The sequence below is a fragment of the Amblyraja radiata genome, chromosome 7, assembly GCF_010909765.2.
Source record: "Amblyraja radiata isolate CabotCenter1 chromosome 7, sAmbRad1.1.pri, whole genome shotgun sequence".
Lineage (NCBI taxonomy): Eukaryota > Metazoa > Chordata > Chondrichthyes > Rajiformes > Rajidae > Amblyraja > Amblyraja radiata.
Genome location: NC_045962.1, coordinates 59,858,345 through 59,881,150, shown reverse-complemented (window position 1 = coordinate 59,881,150; position 22,806 = coordinate 59,858,345). Strand labels below are relative to the sequence as shown.

Below are 22,806 nucleotides of genomic sequence, written 5' to 3'. Positions count from 1 at the left end.
AATGAGGAATTTTGTAACAACATTAATATCTCTCTCATTTTTCATTGACGGAAAAAATCCTCCGCACTCATACGGCGGAGGGGGGCTCTGAGCGAGCTGGCCAAAAATGACGGCCGTAGGTGGTGGCGTTCTCTCGGAAATCGCAGCACAGTCGGCCAAAAGCAGTCAAGATCAGAGATTAAGTAATATAGATTTACTTATGACAGAAAGCCTGGTTAAGGTTAAAATTGTGTACACATTCCCAATTGCATCATTTAATATCACTTTTCAGGTTTGCCATAACTTTCCACAATAATGAAGCAATACCATATAGTTAATTATAGGATTTCAATCAGTCATCGACAATATTGTTGGTTCCCCTTTTTTTTGTAATGTTTCTTCTGTGGACAGATGAAAATATTAGGTTTTAACATTGACCTATGATAGAGGTATTCCCAGAAGATTTACTAGATTAATTGCTGGGGTGGTGGGGATCATTGTAAGACGAAAACTCCAGCAGAGTGGGTAAATAATGGCTTGAGTTTAGAACATTGGGAGATTGACTGGATAAATGCAGGGTTGATGATTCCCCGGCAGAGACTGCAGGGGAACCTCAAATGCAGGAATCTTAAACAAAACGCAAAGTACTGGAGGAACTCAGCGGGTCAGGCAGTATCTGAGAAAAGACACTCTAGCGAGGTATTGTATCTGAGTAAGGAAAGCAAACTCAAACTTTATTTCTAGAGGGCTGTAATAAACAAGGATGTAATACTGAGGCTATAAGGCGCTGGTAAGGCCGCATTTGGAATGTTGTGAGGAATTGTGGGCACCATGTCTGAGAAAGTATATGCTGGCTCTGGAGAGGTTCCAGAGGAGGTTTACAAGAATGATCCCAGGAAAGAGTAGGTTAACCTATGATGAGCATTTGTCGGCACTGGGCCTGTACTCGCTGGAGTTTAGAAGAATGAGGGGGGACCTCAATGAAACATACAGAATAGTGAAAGACTTGGATAGAGTGGATGTGGAGAGGATGTTTCCACTAGTGGGAGAGTCTAGGACCAGACGTCATAGCCTCAGAATTAACGAACGTGCTTTTAGGAAGGAGATTAGGATACATTTCTTTAGTCAGAAGGTGGTGAACCTGTGAAGGCTGTGGAGGCCAAGTCAGTGGATATTTTTAAGGCACAGATAGATAGATTTTTGATTAGTGCAGGTGTCAGAGGTTATGGGGAAAAGGTGGGAGAGATAGATCAGACATGATATAATGGCTGAGTAGACTTGATGGGCCGAATGACCTAATTCTATCACTTAAGACCTTATGATCTGTGGAAGGAATGGACAGGAAACATTTTGTGCCAGGACTCCTCGCTAAAGTGTCCAGAACCTGGGATTACTGTCTTTGAATAAAGGATTGAAAATTCAGGGGTGAGATGTAAGGGAAGTAAATCTTTGAAATTCTCTACCCAAGAAGGCAGTGGAAGCTTTGGTGCTGTGTATAGTAAGGTTACAAACTGATAGATTTTATGGGAATTGGGAGCTTTGCGGTTGATGTACTGAAGTAAAATATCAGACATAAGCTTATACAATGACAAAGCAGGCATGTAGGGCAGAATATTTTGTATGTACTTGTACTTGTAAGAGTACTGCCTGCTGAGTATGGGGATGGCATTTTGTTTGTGTTAGTCAAATTGGCACCCACACAATGCTGGGTATGGTTTAGGCCACCTCACACATAAACAATTAGAGAAGCCTTTTAAGAAACATTTATTTCCCACACCATTAATCCTCTTTTAAAAAGTGACCAATAAGACTTCTCCAACCAGCAGTGCCAGTTTGCAACAATTTGGAGGCTGGGTGTGTCTCATCTTACTTGGCTTTACATTGTCTCACTTTATGCCAGATCACTGATGAGGAAAGGGAAGAGAGGAAAGAGCTATTGAAAAATAACGCACGTCCTGCATATGGCAATTTCAAAGGCTATTCAATATTCCAGTTTTTGTCAGCTTCAGCGCCATTTTCTTAATTGTAACCAGGTTATTAGTAAGAGAAAAATAGCAAAAGGTAGGAAATTGAGGAAGGAATTATGGAGAGAATAAACAGTGAGGAAAATCAATAGATGAACAAAGTAATCCCACTGTCATGCCCTAATCTTTCTGGCAAGCAGAAATGCATCATGTTGAGGTATCCCAAGTACAAAGCAAGAAGATTAAGTGTATAACAAAGATAAAGCAAGGTAAACTGATATAGAATAAAACCTCTGGCCTGTATCAGTTTTATGCAATTATTAAGATAGGGTTACTGATGATGGTAAATGTAATGTTTTCTATATTAGACGTTTGATGTCAGTGTGAAACATTGTTATCATTGTCAAATTAGTTCCAGTTATTGAGAAGTTTACGTTGAATAGGACTGAGACTTTACCAAAGGTAGTAAAGGAGCTAATAAGACCAAGGAGCATAGAGAAAGGGAGGACTGTACACATAAAGTTGGTAAGAAGAAAAATAATGATCAATCTTTTTTTTGCTTAATACTAACTACTGATATTAACACTAATCAGTTAACTCTCAAACACCACCTCATACCACTATACTGTTTGAAAAGTGCCTTGAAATAAATTACTTTTGAACTCTGCTAATAAAAAAAACGAAAAATGCAAGCTAGTTGCTAATTTAGAAAAGTTTAGAGCACCATTTAATCTTTGCAGATCATATTTCAATGATAATAAAATTGAAAATGAATCCTAAAAGCTGATTTTCCAATCAGCAACTTCTTTAACTGCACATTTTCATGGCTTTGAATCATACAAAATATGTTCTGCCTCATCTGAAATAGTTACCCTTTTGCATTCCTTATGCATTTAGATAAAGCAAAGAATCTACTTAAAATATGCAAAGAAAACAGATTTGCTTGGAAATTCTATTGCATTACCCATTTTTTTCAGGGAATGAAAATCTTTTTTTTTTCATAGATTGAAACATGATATGAACCTTTTCAGTCATTTCTTATATTTGGAAAATTTGACCAGAAATTTCCTGCCATAAGTAACCCATGTGACCCTGACATAATGTCTGCATTGAGGGCACGATTGATTATAGCATTTGCTGTACAATGCTGCTGTCGGTGTGCTGAAAGGAAACTTGGGCCACATTGTCATAGTAGCAAATTTCATTGGATGCTCTGAGGACTTAATGGCTTTGCTGGCATAGTGCTGGGCTAGGTAATACATTCTGAAGAAGGGTTTCGGCCCGAAACGTTGCCTATTTCCTTCACTCCATAGATGCTGCTGCACCCCCTGAGTTTCGCCAGCATTTTTGCGTACCTAGGTAATACATTATTTGCCTTCTTGGCTCTCCAGCATTGAATCTGCACACCCTTCCACACCTGCTCCACTAGATGTGCTGCTGATCCCAATTACCAACCAACCGCAATCCTTCCCAAGGTTTCATCCCAATGCAACCCAACACCCCCCCCCCCCCCCCCCCTCCATCGTTGCCATAGATTAACAAATGGTCTCCTGCTCCTGCTCCCAAAACAACCCCACCATGTTACCCCCCCAGTCTGACCCAAATGCCAACTGTGATCACCAGCCCTACACTGGCTACAGTTAAGTAAGTCCAATTGGTCTTGTAGGTGGAACTGGAATTTTAGTGGCGGACAGATGCGAAATTTTAGTGGCGGACAGAAGCAGCAAAACGGTTATCATTTATCCCTGTTGTGCCATTCTCGCTATTTGTCCATTAGACCTAATACCTTTTGGCAGTTTTACCAATTCAATACATTTAGTTTAGATCTTAGGAATGTATTTTATTTGTCAGAATTTTCTGTCATATTTTTCTAGAATAAAACCACATTGTCCATCCCAAAAAATAGTTGCTACAAATTACCTGTTTCAATTTGGATTAAGAGATAGGCAGTGGTGGAGAAATTTACAGCTACTGGGATCAATGTGGTTTCTATACGATTCCTATTGGTATCATATAAAATGTCAGGTCCTTGGCAATTGTCAGAAGAGGAAAGAGGCTCAGTTTATGGCGAGAGATATTTCTATTGGGTTGAAAACTTTGAACACAGAATATTTTATCACTGCGTAAATGCCAATGTTCTAACTTATTTTTTACCAGCAGTCAAGAGGTAATAGGAAGAATAGTGAAAAAAAACTATTATTATTTGTAGACACATTTTGTTTTTCCTGTTGTAACTAAAAATCATAATAGGAATTATAATAGGAATTAATAAATACATTGAAATAAGGCTTATTATTGTTAATAGATCAATTTGCAAACCATGTTATGTGGATTTGTAATTTTACTGTATATCTACAAAGCTCCCCTTGCCAAACTGAAAGATGATAGCCATAAAAATAATTTGGATTAGATAAATGCCTGTTATGTTAATTTTCTTTTATAGTGTCATTTTTATCCCAGAAACACTCAGCACATCAGGCAGCAACTGTGGACAAGGAAAGTTGGGTTAATCGGTTTCAGGTCTATGATTTCTTATCAGGTAATATCAGGTCCTCTTGAGGAATAGGAGGGTGGGTCGTAATAACCCTTTAAAAATTAATTTTTCAACATGCGGCATTGCTAACCCATCCTTATAGTAATTTATGTGTCTAGGAGATCACTGTAGGTCTGGAGTCATATATAGGCCAGATCTGATAAGGATTGCATGTCAGACTTCTTCCACTAAGCAACATTAGTGAAGCAGATGTAGAATTGGACTATTTTTATGGAGGCTGCAATCTGGTTTTAATAATTAATAAACCATTTGGGTATTTTCATAGTCAACATTGCAAATTTTTAAATTTTAATTCCATATTATTAATTGAATTTAAATTTCACAGTTGCCATCATGGGATTTGAACTGAAGTGCCACCATGATTTCATTGTTTAGCATGGAAACTGGACTAATGGGCCTGTCCCACTTACACAACTTTTTCGGCGACTGCCGGCACCTGCCATAGATCGTTGCAGGTCGCCGAAAATTTTCAACATGTTGAAAATCCAGCAGCGACCAGAATAAAGTACAACTCTTTGGGCGACTACTTACGATTGTACAGGCTTCACCCCACGACATGTCGCTGGGGTATCGCCTGTATGGTCGTGAGTAGTCTCCTCAGTCACCCAAAGAATCGTAGCGTCTTTCTGGTCGCTGCTGGATTTTCAACATGTCAAAAAATTTCGGTGACCTGCAATGACCGAAAAAGTCGTGTAAGTGGGACAGGCCCATATGTCCTTCATAAATATGGCTCAATTCTTCTTTGCTCTACCATACTGTTAATGCTTGGCATCATATATAATAATGACATACAGTCCATAGAGAATGCTCTCTCCAATCTTGGGAAGCCTCTCCTGATATTTGACCGGTGTGGGGTTGAGTGGTGGGTCAAAGGTTTCCCATCAGCTCGACATTTTCAGAAACAGCAGAGGTGCCCGATTGTGCAAGCACAATGCCAACAAAAGAAATCATTGTGAACAGCTATTCAAAGCTGCACAAATCACTGGCGATGCTCTTTATATTTGTAAAATTCTCAATGAATGTCTCATTTGACCCGAGCCGAAGATATGCCTGAGAATTGTTTTTCTATTTACCTTCAGTACATTGCAGGTGTTAGAACAAAATATTCAAAATCAGAGCCATTGTTTTAATATTGATCTATGTGTTGATGTGGTGGGAAAGCTCATAAAGTGGAAGGGAATTTAGGGCAACAGCTTTATATCAGCAAACCAGTGAAAATAACCTACACCCTATAAAAACAATTACCTGCTATGTGAAAGTACTGACATTTGATTTCAAAAATGTTTGGCGTAACTTAATGTGAATCTCCATTATTCCTGGTGGCGTCACAGGATAATAAATGTCTTTTGTTTCAAACTGTCATCAATTTGAGAGAAAATGAAACGTTCAAATTGCCATCCTTCAAATAAAAAAGATACAATTCAATCAGTGATATGTATCAGTCTTTGTTTATCTTTATTAAGAAAGAAAAATAAGTCAAGAACTAAACTAAAAGCACCTGTAACATATCAAGATGCCGTAAGAAGGTTCACGGGGGCATTATGAAACTATATTTGATACCAAAGAAGACAATAGAGCTGATGATCAATGGCTGTCGCAGATTTAGATTGTACAGATCAATGGGTCATCCTAAATGAGGAAAGATTGATGGAATGGCTTCCAAGAACTCAGGCTAAGGAAGCTGTGGGCATATCTGTCAATATCAGCGTAGTCACAATTGGGAATTCATAAAACAAATTAGATTTGGAGGAGTGCAAATATCTTGATAAAGGCTACACAAGCAGGGAGTAAAATTGATGAACGGCTTTGAAGATGAAAATGAGAATTTCAAAATTGAGGTTTAACTTAATTAACATTCATTATAACCCAGAAAGTAGTGGGGTAAAATGGAGTCAGGATTTGGTGTGAGTTTGGCGATGGAATTTTGAATGAGTCTAAGTTTATAGGCGGAGAAGCTGAGCAGTCAACCGAGTTTGCTGAAATTATCAAGTCTGGATGTTCTGAAGAAGGGTCACGACCCGAGACGTCACCCATTCCTTCTGTCCAGTGATGCTGCCTGTCCCGCTGAGTTACTCCAGCTTTTTGTGTCTATCTTCTAGATGTAATGAAGACATAGATGGATCTGAGCAGAAGATAATGCAAATAATTTCAGAGATATATTTCTCAATGGAAGAAGAAAATGTCTTGCATTGTACCTCTGATAGAATGCACATCTGAAACAATGGTCTATCAAAATGCTATTAAGAATCATTATGTTTGCATTTGTATCATTTTGATACCACCTTGGTTTAGTCATTAGTCATGTATTTAAACCATTTTGTCGGCAAAATATTAAAAGTTCTCCTTTTCATCAGTAATCTATTCCTTTGCCTGTTGCTTCAAGGATGGGGAGGAATCTGCCTACAGACAGGAAGTGACACAGCTGGCGTCCTGTTGCCATCGTAACAACCTGGAGCTCAATGCTCTTAAGACAGTGGAATTGATAGTTGACTTTAGGAGAACTCCCCCTCCCCTTCCCCCACTCACCATCAACAACACCACAGTCACATCTGTGGAGTTCTTTAAGTTCCTTGGAACCAACATCTCCAAGGACCTTAAATGGGGGCCACCATTGACTCCACAGTCAAAAAGGCCCACCAGAGGATGTACTTCCTGCAGCAGCTGGGGAAACACAATCTGCCACAGGCAATAATGGTCCAATTCTATACTGCCTTCATAGAGCCTGTCCTCACCTTCTCCATCATGGTCTGGTTTTGCTCAGCCACCAAGCACGACATCCGGAGGCTGCAGCGAATCGTTCGATCAGCTGAGAAGGTTGTTAGCTGCAACCTTCCCCCCATTGACGAACTGTACACTGCAAGGGCCATGAAGGGAGGGGTAAGATCATCTCTGACCCCTCTCACCCTGGCCTCAAACTCTTTGAATCACTTCCCTCTGGAAGGTGACTCCAGACCGTCAAAGCCGCCACACCAGACATAAAAACAGCTTTTTTCCACGAGCAGTAGATCTACTCAATAACCAATAGTTTGTAGCCTCCTTTTGCTCCGGTATTTTATTTCATTCACATGTTTAAATTACAATGTTTTATTCTTAATATTTTAATGTTTTATGTTTTATTCTTAATTGTTTACTGTATGTCGTGTTGTTACTTGAGAGCAGTGCACCAAGGCAAATTCCTTGTATGTGTACATACTTGGCCAATAAACGTATTCATTCATTAATTCGCAAATGTTTCCCCTACTGCAGGATCAAGTTGCCAGATGAGAACGTTGGACAGTGGAATTGGAACATTTCCCCTTCCAGACTCTACGAACCGGGCAACGGGGCGGCACATTAGCAAAACATCGTCCTGCCTTGAATATGAACTTTCCTCCTCCTTGGAAAAAATCCCACACGCAACAAATGTTTCCCAGAAAGCAAAAACACTTGAAAGAGAAGTGCCTTGCACTGCAGAGTGCAACAGTCCGCAACAGGACATGATTGGGCATTCAGCGTCAGACCCCACATTGATTGCTAAGCCCGTGCAAGCATTGCAAAGGTGCCTACCCAAGCCATTCTCAGCAGGTACATTTAAAAAAATGATCTTTTATATTCACATTTCTGCATGGTGAGATAACAATTCATGCAATAAATACATTAACTAATTTATTGAATAAGTTATTGTTAGCAAAGCCTTTCAATTTGGTCCACAAAAAGAAAAAGTGAAAACAATTAAATCATTTAAGATATACTGTCTTTGTGCCACATTTTCTAATGGAGACAAATCTACACTCACGAAATGTGAATAACTTCTATTGGTGTAATTAATACATCAGCAACATGTTTCCATTCATATGATTTCAAATGTTGTGAGTTTTTAATTCTATGCTGATTAGCCGTAATATAATACTGTAATTTAGACAATGGCAAGCACAAATTTGTTTCAATAACACTCCTCTTTGGGTTCATTTATTGGTAATAAAACATGTAGCCAGCTCATGTGAGAGATCCCATTCATATATTACATGCTGCACAGCTTGATCGTCACGTATGTGACCTTATTTCTGCCGTGGAGCAGGCTGTTTGATTAAACACTGTCATTATAACAAATTGAATAGAATCCACGAGCAATGGATTGTTTTGTGAAGGCTGGTTAATAGGAAAGTCTGTTGTGATCTGGTTGCAAGACGTCACCAGACTGACAATGGCAGAGTACGGTCCCTTAATTAACATGTCAAGATGTCGACATTGCAAGATACAGTAAACCAGATAGTCTGTACGTCTGCCCCTGCCACCTGATTATTTGCAATGTTGTTTTATGTCCCGTGCATGTACGTACCTATACCTATTGAACAATTTATGTATTGTGAACAGAATCAAATTTATTAGTCTCCAATTTGTTTCCTGTTTATACTATATTAAAATAATTCAGTTTAAATGTTAAGTATCTTTAATAAGCCTGAATATTATCATGACCATTTGACCTTGTCTGAAAGAGTGATTTTACTTGTATCAAGGAAGCATTGCAACAATTCAATGATATGATTACATGCTAGGTTTCCTTGTGCCTAAGTATAAGATGCAAGATCGTATAAATCAAGGTTGCACCTCAATTCAATTTTCCAACCTTTGTAAGAATGAACATACAAAATTGCCAGAGAGAATGAGGAATTTGCAGCTGCCAGGCGGCTCCCGACGTCTGACTGCACAGGTAAGATATCATTGAGGCCGTTCTTTTGTTTAAAAGATAAACTATTTTTTCTAAAAAAAATTATATTTTAAATTATGTGGCCTTCGAAATCTACTTTAACATAAAGGGGTGATGTGATTCCCTAACATGATAATGTGAATGAAGAAACAAACAAAAATATTATTAGCAGAGTACATTTACTAGCCACAGAAGCAGTCCTGACCAAAGATCCTATAGCGGAGCAAGATGGACCACTCCTGCTAAATGCAATGGGCTGACGTGTAGTACGCAACGGAACGGAATGTGGGCCTTTTTTTTCATCCATTTCCTTAACCGGACCCGACCCGACCTGACTCGCAGTGTAATCAATGTTGCGGGGGAACAGTTTGTGTTAATAAATTAAAATTCTGAAAATGAGAAGAAGATTTTTCCCTAATAACTTTTATTTTTACGAGGATGTTTCCATAACCGGCTTCCGTCTCCACCCTATTATCCTATGGGATCTTTGGTGTGGAGACGGAAGCCGGTTACGGAAATGGGGTCTTAAATTACCCATGACCGTACTACGTATTTTTCGTCGAGTGGACTATCTTGCTCGCTATAGGATCTTTGGTCCTGACAGTGCGTGTGTGAGAAAAGGTTTTGAGAAGGGATTTCAAAGCTGTACTCTAATGTGATTCCTTAGATAACAGTTATGTGCTTGAGCTTTGCTTTCATATGTTGATATGTTCAAGCACTTGCTTACATTATCACTTCATAGTCACCTTAATGTCCATTATTCACAATACACTAGCTATTGTATTGTCTTGCAACCATGACTTCAGCTCTGCCATTACACAGAAAGGATCGTTAGCCATGAAGGAGGTGAAAATAAAAAGTTACAAAGGGAAGTATTTCTGAACCTTTACAAATATTGTGCAGAATAAAGCAATCAAGTATTTTGCATGGCAAAATACATTTACAAGTTGCAACGATATCCATAAACTGCTCTAGCTTCATCCTCTGAGTTTTTGATGTTATTTCCATTCCCTTTATTTCTCCCTTGTATCAAATTGCAGAGTAAGTGAATGTTGCACGTAACTAGATATTAGATGTGTGTGGGTGAGTCTGTGTATGTGTGAGAGAAAGAGAGAGTGAAAATGTTAACAATAGAAGTAAATATATTTAGATATTGCATAAATTCATATAACATAGGCATGATAATTATACATGAAAATATATCTGACCTGGCTCTAAATTTAACAATTAATGACTTAAATAGGTTAAACTGGTTATTTATAAATTATTACTTTCTGAATATAAATATTGATTGACTGAAAATGTTTGTGCAATATCTACATGGGTTGGGCAATAAAAGCCCTGCAAGTGTAAATGCCAATACAGAGTCTATGCCTGAGTGCATATAACAAACACCAGTCACTCACTGAGAATAAAATTGAATTGTCATGAAATGTTTTATGAGGCAATATGACATTGGGTTTGATTTGACAATTAACTGCTTCATTCTTGTTATTTGTTGCAGTGTCCTATTCCCATTACATATTACTTGCTTACAGCATGCTACAGACTGTTATTTTGTAATCAAAACTATTGAATGTAAGCAGTTGCATGCAGTTTGGTATCTGAGCACTGAGATTAGATTACTTTCATTTTTAAATGCTTTTTTCCAATGTGTAAGTAGTAGTGAAGGTGTATGGATAAAGGTATTGATGGGTCTGATTGTAAATCTCAAGTGTCTAAAAACATTAAAAGGTTTGTTTTGAAAGCAGTTTTGCAATATTCAAGCGATAACCAGGAATGCTGGCATGTCTCCAGAATTTAGTAGTAATGGTGACAAGGTTTTTTTCGAAGAACTAGTTTTATTTCATTTCACCGAAGAAGTAACGTGCTATGAATGAAGGGGAACTAGTGGATCTACTCTACTTAGATTTCCTGTAGGCATTTAATGAAGTGCCACATCAAATGTTATTGCAGAAAATAAGAACTGATGATGTAGGAAGTAAGACATGAATAGAAGAAGTGATGGCACAAGCAGTAAATTGGCCTAAATGGAGCTTTTTTTCTGGTTGGCAAAATATAATGAATGCAGGTGCTTCAATGCTTTATAATTCAAATAAATGACTTAGATTAAGGTATTGAAGGCATGAGTAAATTTGCTGAAGACCAACCAAAAATAGATTGGAAAGTAAAATGTGAAGATGATGGAATGAGGCTACAAAGGAATATAGATCAGTTAAATAAGCAGGCATAGATTTGGCATATGGAGTATAATGTGAAGTTGCCAATTTTGCCAGGAACAAATAAGCCCATCAGAGAAATTGCAGAGTTCTGGGATGCAGATATATCTAGTTGGCCTAGTATATTTATTTCATTTATGCAAGGGATAGGGGCTTCACAGGTTGAACCAGGATTTAATTGCCCATCCCTAATTGCCCTTGAGAAGGTGGTGGTGAGTTATCTTATTGGATAGATACAGTATGGCTATACCCATGGTGATGTAAAGGAGAGAGCTCCAGGATTTTGATCCAGCAACAGTAAAAAAGCAATGATATATTTCCTATTCAGGGCAGTATGTGGCTTTGAGGACAACTTCCAGGCATTGATGTTCCTAAGCGTTGCTGCCCTTCTAGCTGGTAGAGGCCACGGGTTTGAAAGTTGGTGTCTTGGTGAGGTGCTGCAGTGTAAACTGTAGAGGGTACAAACTGCTCCTATTGTACATCAGAGTAGAGTCAGTGAATGGCTGTGGATCGTGTGCCTACCAAGCAGCCATTAGGACAGCTAATTGCTGGGAAAATTGAATGCTAATGTAAGGAGTTTATGCTTCCGCTGTAAAAGGCATTGGTGAGATCACATCTACAATATTTTTCTCCTTATTTAAGGAAGGATGATAATTCATTGGAGTTCAGAGGAGGTTTATTAGACCAGGTCTACAATAGACAATGTCCTATTGGGAAAGATTGGACATTAGACTTCTAGAATTACTATAATTAAGAGTGGCTATATTGAAGCATGTATAATGTCAGGAGTGGATGTAGACTGGATGTTTCCTCTTCTCGGGCAAACAAAAGACTATTGGAAAATAAGAGATGTGCGACAGAGATGACGTGAATTTTAACTGCTCAGTGGAGTATGCGTTTTAGGAATGCCTTTATCAAAAGATAGTGGAAGCAAAGTTTATAAATATTTTTTAAAGCAGTGGTAGATAGGTTAGAGTCATAAAGTCATTGTCACACAGTGTGGAAACAGGCACTTCGCCACAACTTGCCCACACCGGTCAACATGTCCCAGCTATACTAGTCCCACCTGCCTTCATTTCTCCCATTTCCCTCTAAACCTGTCCTGTCCAAGTACCTGTCCAAATGTTTCTTCAACATTGCGATAGTACCTGCCTCAACTACCTCCTCTGGCAGCTTGTTCCATACACACCACCATTTGTGTGAAAAGGTTACTCCTCAAGTTCCTATTAAATCTTTCCCGTCACCTTAAACCTATGTCCTCTGGTTCTCGATTCCCTTACTCTGGGCAAGAGATTCTGTGTGTCTACCCGATCTATTCCTCTCATAAGTTTGTACACCTGTTCTTGATAAACAAAGAAGTGAAATGTTGCATGGATAAATGGAATTATAGAATTGATCTTATGGTCAATTCAGTCATGATCTTAGTCAATGCTGGATTAAACTCCAGGGTCCGAGTTGATACACGGAATTCCAAACTAACAAGGCTAACTATCTTATGGCTGATAATTCATATCTATTAAAAAAGTTGTATTTCAGAAACTAATCTGATGCCAGGAGCAGCTCCAGGCAAAGAAGAAGAGAGAAGAAAAATAAGCATTTACCCAAGACCCACTTCACTCAATCTCCAAATATCCAAAAATGCTTCACCATTAATGTAATATTTTCAAAGTTACTATTGTGATGGAGAAAATATGGTGGTCAATGTGCATACATCTAGCGTGCAGGCATTATAATCAATTTTCATTGGCATAGTTTGAGGTCCAAATATTGTGCAGATATCATCTGCGCTTTGAATACAGTTGTTAACCTAATGAAACAAAACTAAATGCAAGAAATATTTCTATCAGTTTTAATTCACTCAAACTTTCCTTTTTTTCTGATTATTTCTCATAAATTTGGAATACAGTTCCAGGCTGTCTTTGGGGAACCTCTTCCCGTGAGCAAAGAAATGTAAGATATTTTGGCAGACATTATTTATCTAATCTGTTGATGAAAGTTTAACAGAAGGTTCACTAACCTGAAAAAGTGACTCAATTACTCCCTCTGCATATGCTGCTTCTGAAATTTTTCAGCATTTTCTGTTATTTTGGCCCAGCCTCGGCAGTTTTCTGCTTTTCAGCTTTTAACCGAACAGAGACTAAAGGCTTGAAATATGATACAGACTGTGCAGCCTTTCTGTACAACAATAAATTAAAAATTTAGTATTCAGTTATTTCATCAGCAGTTCCAGCAGTGAGAGTAGGCCATGATTAGTTAATTATTCCATGGTAGATGTAGAGTAACCATGAAAGCCTGAGGGCAAATGAGGGTGTACTAACATTTGCTGACTGTTGTACTGATCACCGAGAAGTTAACACCTAAAATTAGTTTCCAGCAGAGAATTTATAAATTATTTTTTTAAATAAGCTAGATTTCAGAACACTCCTAAAATATCTAAAAGATTATTTCACATGTGTTTCACTTTAATGGGATCGCACCCTTCTTCTGCGCTTCGTCCTCCACTTTAGCGAATAAATTATTTGTCAGCCTGATTTTTCTCATCTGGTTATCTAGTCATTAGGTTTGTATGGTTAGCGTACTTATCTGATTCTTTCTCCTTTATATAGATTAAATATTTTCTGATGGGATGAACATCATTTGAAACAGTCAAACGTTATATACTTAACAACCTATCCCATGTAAGATGATGAGACATCTCCTTAACTTTGGAGTTATTTTTTATTTGGATTAGTATCAATCTAACAGTTACTTGCTCACTGCACATCTCAAGTCAAGTCAGATTTATTCGTCACGTGCACATAAAGTGCAGTGAAATGTATCACCTATTGAGTTCAGCTATGAATCTATGGACTGATATAAGGTACACTGAAATTTTTGCCTGAGGTTAAATGTGACTTTTTATATACTCTAACTCATTTAGCTGCAACTTGCTGTTAAATGCTGTCAGTTCAGGACATACGAGACCCGCCAAGCGACAGAGAATTCTGAAAGAAGACAGTGTGCTGGAGTAGGTACACAAAATTGCTGGGGAAACTCAGCGGGTGCAGCAGCATCTATTGAGCGAAGGAAATAGGCGACGTTTCAGGCCGAAACCCTTCTTGAGTCTGAAGAAGGGTTTCGGCCCGAAACGTCGCCTATTTCCTTCGCTCCATAGATGCTGCTGCACCCGCTGAGTTTCCCCAGCAATTTTGTGTACCTTCGATATTCCAGCATCTGCAGTTCCCTTTTGAACAGTGTGCTGGAGTAGGTCAGCAGGTCAGGCAGCATCTCAGGAGAACATGGATAGGTGATATTTTGGGTCGAGGTTTGGACCCTTCTTCAGGCTTATTGGGGGAGAAGAGGGAAGAATGCTGGAAGATAGGAGGGGCAGGACAAAGCCTGGCAGGTAATAGGCCAACACAGGTGAGGAGGGTTATTTGATAAGTTGATGGTTGGACAAAGGCCAGAGATGAAAAGACCCACTGTGCTCCAGCACTCTGTGTCTTCTTTTGCAAACCAGCATCTCTAGTTCTTAGTTTCTAGCAAAATCTGAAACTTGTTTCCGTAGCTGTGTTGGTGATTTCCAGCTGTATTCTGTTTTTGGACACTTGGTGCAGTCCAGCAGCAGAGTACAGACTTACTGTAGTTCCCCTTACCCTTATACTGGGGAATCAGGAAATAACAATTATTTAAGAAATGTTAGTGCCACAGGTGGGTCAAAAGAGTCATTCCTGTGCTGTATTTTCCTATGATTCTAGAACAAGGTATGACAAATCCAACTTCCCAGTTAAGAACAAAAATCCACTTTGAAGGTGAGGAGCCAATTATTCAATAAAATATTTGAACTAGGTTGTAAGCCTTCATTTCAATAATATATTTATTTCCAACACATTAGAACGTGCCCTGTGGCTTGACAGATAAGTTAGGCAATATGGTGAGAGAGGAGCTGAATAATTGCAGCGTCTCCTGTGGGATTTAGAAGGCATTATTCCTGCAGCAAGCCCTTCACAGGCTCCGTCATTGTGTTTCTGGGATTCCTGACAGTGTTCTCCTCTCACCCGCCCACAGCCCATGTAATATCTCACTTACACCATTCTCCCATCCCAATCAAAGTAATCTGATCCTGTGCTGCAAACTCTGGCTGATCTTCAAAAGCTCCCTTTGTGAATCCTTATGGATCATTTATTACTATGATACCGAACTACTTGCCAACTGCCAGATATCCAACTTCCAAATGCTCGTCCTAAAATGTCCCATTGAACACATTGCAGGTGACCCCCTGTCGTATGGTGAAGGGAGGGGGTGGGGGTGGGGGGCAATACGTTTGTAGAAAATGGTCGCTATCATGATTTTACATTAACATGAAGCTGCATCATCTGCACATGCCTCAAGCGTTAGCTGAAACAAAATAATTCCTCATTAAGTATAAGAAGAGTAGAAGTGTACTAAAGAAAGATATTAGGAGGGAAATCATAGAGGGCATAGGATAAATCTGGCAGGGTAAAGGAGAATCCCGAGATAATTCAGGCATATTCAGAGAATAGGTCCCCTTAAAAATCTGCGTATCTGTTTATGGGTGGAGTCACAGAAGATGTGTAAAATTGTTCATTAATATTAACAATTAACTAATTAGAGATAGCCAGTTAGGCCTTGTCTTGGGGAAATCATGTTTCACAAATTTGGTAGCTTTTTTTGAAGAGGTCACCAACAGTATTGATAATGACAGGCAAGTGGGTATTGTCTCTATGGCCTTTAGCAAGGCCTTTGATAACATCCCACATGATAGGCTAGAATAGGAGGTTTGATCACGTGGAATCCAAGGTGAGCTAGCCAAATGGATTCAAAATTGTCTTGGGGGAAGGCGTTAATTGTGGACATGAATCCATAATTTGCCTTACACTTGCCTAAACCTGTTCATTAAAGTTCTGTTAAGTGAGCTGCTTTATTTCCTCACTTGGTATCTCAGGAAATGATTAAGTAGATGGATAGATTGGACATCTGTCTAGCAGGCGTTTTATGTTGTACAAAGGTCGAGTGAGACATGAGGATGAGGACAGCATGAAGGAAGCCAATTGCAGTAACATTTTTAATATATTTTATCAGTCAGTTTAATGTTCTAATAAAAATCAATTCTACATATGTTCTAATCATAATCTAATTTTGGATGTTGATGTAATGGCAATAATTTATGGAAAACTCCACTAAATTTGGAATTGGCTTATTATTGGCTTGTTCACCGAAGTGCAGTGAAAACCTTTAAGAATTGTCTATCAGAATAAACAATATTATTATTGAAGTTACACAAAAATGCTGGAGAAACTCAGCAGGGTGCAGCAGCATCTATGGAGCGAAGGAAATGGGCGACGTTTCGGGCCGAAACCCTTCTTCAGACTGATGGGGGATGGGGGGAAGAAGGAAGGAAAAAGGGAGGAGGAGGAGCCCGAGGGCGGGGGGGATGGGAGGAGACAGCTCGAGGGTTAAGGAAGGGGAGGAGACAGCAAGGGCTAGCAAAACTGGGAGAATTCAACGTTCATGCCATCCGGATGTAAGCAACCCAGGCGGAATATGAGGTGCTGTTCCTCCAATTTCCGGTGTTGCTCACTCTGGCAATGGAGGAGACCCAGGACAGAGAGGTCGGATTGGGAATGTGAGGGGGAGTTGAAATGCTGAGCCACCGGGAGTTCAGGTAGGTTATTGCGGACTGAGCGGAGGTGTTCGGCGAAACGATCGCCCAATCTCCGCATAGTCTCCCCGATGTAAATCTGCTGACATCTAGAGCAGCGGATGCAGTAGATGAGGTTGGAGGAGATACAGGTGAACCTTTGTCGCACCTGGAACGACTGCTTGGGTCCTTGAATAAAGTCGAGGGGGGAGGTGAAGGGACAGGTGTTGCATTTCTTGCGGTTGCAACGGAAAGTGCCCGGGGAACTATTATTCAATTATTATTGAAGTATTGCATTTTGTTATAACAAACAACAGTTTTTGGCTTGTTATTTAAATTATGCTTCTAAATGTCCTTGACACAGAATTACTTGACACCAAAATAATTCATTGCATTGTCAAAACAGTCATGGAATACAGTGAATGCTTCCAGCTAAGCACATCAATCCTGTGTACTCCTCTCAATGAGTTTCCTAAGAGGAAGTGTACAGGTTTTGAAAGTTTTTTATTTTTCTTCAAATGTATAATGAAATCCTTGCAGCCAAATACAATGAAGGTCTCAGAAAGAAATGAATAGACATGTTCTAGTCGCTGTTCAATTGTTTTTACAGGAGCAAACAATGCATCTATGCTCATATTCTGCCAGTAGCAGTGACAATGAAACAGAAGCAGATCTTGCATCAACTGAGAATGGCACTGGTGCTGAAGAACTATTCCATAAAGTGAAGCACAACAAAAATGGTAAACTAAATGAAATATCTTTAACCTTGACAAGCTTTTCACAGGTCTTGGGGAAAAATGTTCTTGAGGTATGGAAGTTCTTCATCTGTCTTAACACAGTTTAGGGCCGATGTTTCACAATGTATTTTTCCTCTTTTTCATCAAAGTGATAGTGCAAGCATTCACAAAACCATATGAAACAAGTTATTCATTGCCACACTGTGATTTAAAATAAATTAGAAAATATATCAATGTTCTATGACCAAACAGGAACATTATCTTGTGCTCTTCAGGTGTATAGATTGACTACTTACTGCCAGTTAATTATTTCTTTTGTTAGATCTACTTTAATGATATGAGAAGCAACTGTACAAGTTACAATAAATAATGGACATTACACCCCTCACTTTTATATTCTGTTTATGTATAGGGTATACTTTTATATATTATTATATATATACATATTATATATATATCCGGGTTCCTGCAACAAAGATTACATTTGTATATTTTCATTTACATAAAAAACAGAGCTGAAATTTCTTTGTAGAGATTTTCAGATAGATCACAGCACGGTGAATTTTCTGTCAGTCCCATGGATTTGTGGAACAAGACTAACAAAGAGACTGCATTATCATGAACATTTAAGAGAATAAAAATGAACAAAAATAGCACTTATTATGATGGAAAAAATAAAATGTATTAATTGCCATTGTGTTGGTGGTTACAAGAAAGGCTTCAGAATCCCGGTGAATACCTGATCCATATTGGTTTTACAATGGTGCTCAGCCAAACAGAACAATCTCGATTTCATCATCATTTAAATATTGATCCTTAACTTGCAGAAATAGCATAATGTTAAGCTCCATATTTGGGTTGCACGTTTAATCTTCATTTACTGTTTTTCAGGAAGTCAACAGCAACATATTGACAAACGTTCATGCTTTGGAAACCAGTCAAGTGTTTTCACTTTCTACCAGCCAAATCTATATATGCATTACGGAAAGGAAATGCCACACATCAGTGTGAAGCAGTTACATAGTGACTTAAGTAAGGATGAAAAAGGTGATGACATTTCAAGTGTAAGTATGTATTTTAATTAATTGGTTTTGTTTATTTGTCAGTCTGTCTGAAAAAACCTCCATGTTAACTCTGTTTGTGGGTTTCCTTCCAGTTTTGACATTGTTTATCAATAAATAACAGGACCAATGCATCCTACAATTCAATTGCTTGGTCTTCAAATTAATTAACTAGAAAAATATATGAATTTGATAAGTTGGAGATGAAGGACATTCTATGATATCCTTATTGTCATACATTTGGAGCATTCCATTACTTAATGATTAGCACCATTACTGTGACGTATTTGTTATTTTATTGATCATCATTTTTGTTTAATCTTTTTTCATTGGTTGCCTCTATATATTACTAAAACTCTCATCTCGTCTGTATGTGTGTGCGTGCGATTCATGACCTGAATTACGCCAAAATGGTACACAATAGTGCTACTTTTCAATTAACTTCTCAGTGTCAAAATTCCAAATCTTTGCTGGCCCTGCCCGCAACAATATTGTAATCAGAGAACACTGAGTCCTGGCAGCAAGTTTTTAAAGTTTAAAATGAGGAGGGACTGCTGGGGGAGGCAGGGGAAGTGGAATTGGATTATTTTTCAAAGTCCTGGCAGCAAATGCAATTGCACTTTAAAAAAAAGTTTAAAAAGAGAGGGAGGCTGAAGAGGGGGGGGGGGGGGTGTTGCTGGGGGATAAGGGGAAATGAGCCACCCCTGTGCAGTTGGGAGCTATGGGTGGGTGGTGGAATGTTTCGTTGGGTGAACGGGTTGCTTTGGGGGAACGGGTGAGTGGTGGAATATTGCGTTGGGGGAACTGGTTGCATTGGGGGACCAGGCCTCCCATGTGACAGGGACCCAACGGGTCCCACTTGGTCCTGGTAGCAAGTGAAATCCAATGAGAGGCCATAGCTTGAAGGTGACATCAAGAAGATGTGTGAGGCAAGAGTACTTTACACAGAGTAGTAAGTGCTTGGAATCTGCTGCCAAAATGAGTTGTGGAAGCAGATACAATAGTGATATGAAAGAGAAATGTAGATAGGCACATGAACAAACAAGAATAGAGAAATATGGATTGTGTGCAGGCAGATGGGATTAGTTTAATTTTGCATCATAGTCAGCACAGACTCTGTGAGCCAAAGGGCCTTTTCTATTGGTGCACTGTACTTTCAGAATAATTCAGTAACCTAGGCTGAAAGGTTGGGGAATTGTGAGCTTTAATGATTGCAAGGACTGGGTATGGCTCAAGGTTGAATCTTATGGAGTTGAAGATGACTCCAGTGGGTATAGGAAATCAGTGCAATAGTGGGTAGGGGAGAGTGTGACGAAGCTAAATATGGGACCTAATGTATTGGATCCAGCAAAGCCCAACAATGGTTGCTCAAATGACAACGCCGTCTGATTTCCCTGCAATGCTCCAAAAAGGATGTTATATCGGCAATTATATTATTTCGACATGGATATCCTGTCACTGACCAAGGGTGAATGGGTTTTAGAAGTATCAGGTTGAAATTGCAGAATGACATGCATAAACCAGGATATGGTTATTAATTGTATTGCACTTCATGGAAGAGTAAACTTAAAACACATAATGCTAACAAAAAAACTGCATTATATGATTCAATGTCTTAATTCCTCAAGTAGGTAATTTGCAATTTTAACAGCATAATTACTGACTTAACCCATGAATGGTCAAGCAGTTCTAAATTTTCTCATGAATGAAAATAATTTATCTGGGCTTTCTCTATCAAATTCTATTTCATTTCAAAATCTATAAAGGGGGAGTTCCTCAACCCAAAACCAACCAGGGCAACTTATTTGTCTCTAGCATGTGGCACGTCCCAAGCTGTTCAACAGTAGTTTTTCAGCTATATTTGACATTGTCTCAAAATTTTAAGGCAGGTAACCAAAATCGTGTTTGGAAAGACAGATTTTAAAATACATTTTTAAAGAAGAAAATAGAAAAAGAAAGGCAAAGATATTTAAAGAGCGAATTCAAGTTCTCTGGCAGCTGAACAAATGGAAGACAATGGTAGAGCAATTAAATTAGGCTATGTTTGGCAATGTGATTTCTTGAACCTGAAGGAGTTTGTAACAATAGGGAAGAACAAGTCTGTGAAAGCACTTGAAAACGAAGGATGAGAATTTTAACATCAAGGCAGTCTGTAAATAGTGGACAGTGCAGAGCAGCAAGCACAGGCACCGTTTAGTTTACTATTGACAATGAGAGCTTCGATAGATTTTGAATAGTGAAGACCAAGAAAGCATTGTTAATTAATTTCAGCAATCAAATGGTTACTTTTTTGTCAAAGTTATAGTTCATGTTTACCATACTTGAACATGGATATATTGTAGCCTATTATGGTATTAATGAAGTGTAATAAATAATCGCACGTGGTGACATTAAGTAAATGTATTGTTTTTTGATAAAAGAGGCATTATAGAACTACAACCAAGTGTGTAGGCTGTATTTCCAAGAATAATAAGCATGGTTGATTTTTTTTAAACAAACTAAATTCATACAAACTACTTACAAACTACACAATGTTCAGCTAATTTAAGTAAGCAATAAGGAGAAAAAATCAAGTGATTTTGTTGGTAATTAACATTGGGATTCCTTGCCCAAATCGCTGGTTATCTTTAAATTCAACATTTATTTCATTGTTGATGCAAATTTTTCAATAGTCAGCGGAAGAAATGAGTGCAATTATTGATAAGAAGAAAAAAGCAGAGCGGCAGCTAATGGATAACTTGTCTTCCAGAACCTTCTGACAATAGTGTCGGACTTATTTATCCAAAATGCCACTAGCCTTCAATGAAAATTCTTTTTTCTTTCTCTCTCTTGCCCAGATTTAGGTTGAGTTAAGGGACAATTAAAATGAATTGTTCTTTACAAGTATAATAGAGTTTATTGGGTAATTTTACCACCTGATTGCATTACACATCTTCCTGAAAAGTATCAGTTTTATAAGTATCCTGCAGAAATTGTGTAATGACTTTCCCAACAGAATGCCAATGTTGTTGGAAAATAAATGATGTATTGATTATTTTTATTGCAGACCTATTTATAGGAGTCATTTCCCTTTATTGTAAAGAAGCCTCTGCATTTAATATAACTTCACCCCATGGATTATTTACTAATAGATTTCCTGATATAGTTAAGAAGTAGCACTATAAAAAGGGAATTAATAATATGAATACTGTCTGTAATACATTGATTCTGCAAATGCAATAGCTTTGCCTATCAACATTTAACTTCCAAAATGACAAATGGGAATATTGAACGTGAATGTATATTGGCTCTGATGCCTTTTTACCTTGTCCATCACAACAAATGTAACTCAGTAATAACTTGTTCACTACAGAAAGATCTATATGGTAGTTAAATAGAACTTGCAAGTTTTAGAACATCAAGTTTTTAAAAAAAATCAAAGGTCTAATAATGGTTAGGTAATTACAATACAAACATTTAACTTGCAAGTTGTATATAATTACTAGACCAAGTGCAGACCCGTTGGGTCTGTTCCCCCAACGTGCGGTTGTGGGGGGGGGAGGCGGCATGCAGCGTCACACACACTAATTATCCCCCCCCCCCACACTCACGCTAATTACCCCCCTTGATATTATATTAACATTATTAATTTGCTCCTTTTACCCCATAACCACCCTATCTACTGACGCATAGCCCCCAACCTGCGGTCACAACTAGAGAGGGAGGGGGGGGAGGGGGTTAGAGAGTGAGGGCAGAGAGAGAGAGAAGGGGCAGAGACACAGAGAGAGGGGCAAGAGGGATAGGGGGGTGGAGAGGAGGAGAAGAGGGAGGGTGGGTGAGGGGGAAAGGTGGGGGAGGAGAGAGAGGGTGAGAGTGAGGGGGAGAGAGAGGGCATGCTGAGAGGGGGGTGAGGGGGAGAGGTGGGGAGCAGGGAGGGGGAGGGAGGGTGGATGGAAGAGGGTAGGGGGTGTGGAGGGGTGGGGGT

The 22,806-nt window shown here is 38.8% G+C and overlaps 1 protein-coding gene across 9 annotated transcripts in view; it reads left to right on the top strand.

Moving 5' to 3' along the window:
* Positions 1–22,806, top strand: part of nckap5 (NCK associated protein 5) — a 486,547-nt gene that overhangs the window by 427,523 nt on the left and 36,218 nt on the right. For all 9 annotated transcript variants that reach the window (XM_033024638.1, XM_033024643.1, XM_033024642.1 and 6 more), the window contains 4 exons: positions 7,744–8,061; positions 9,033–9,187; positions 17,655–17,784; positions 18,673–18,845. In XM_033024638.1, coding sequence (XP_032880529.1) covers positions 7,744–8,061; positions 9,033–9,187; positions 17,655–17,784; positions 18,673–18,845 — 776 coding nt within the window. The remainder of the gene's footprint in view (positions 1–7,743; positions 8,062–9,032; positions 9,188–17,654; positions 17,785–18,672; positions 18,846–22,806) is intronic.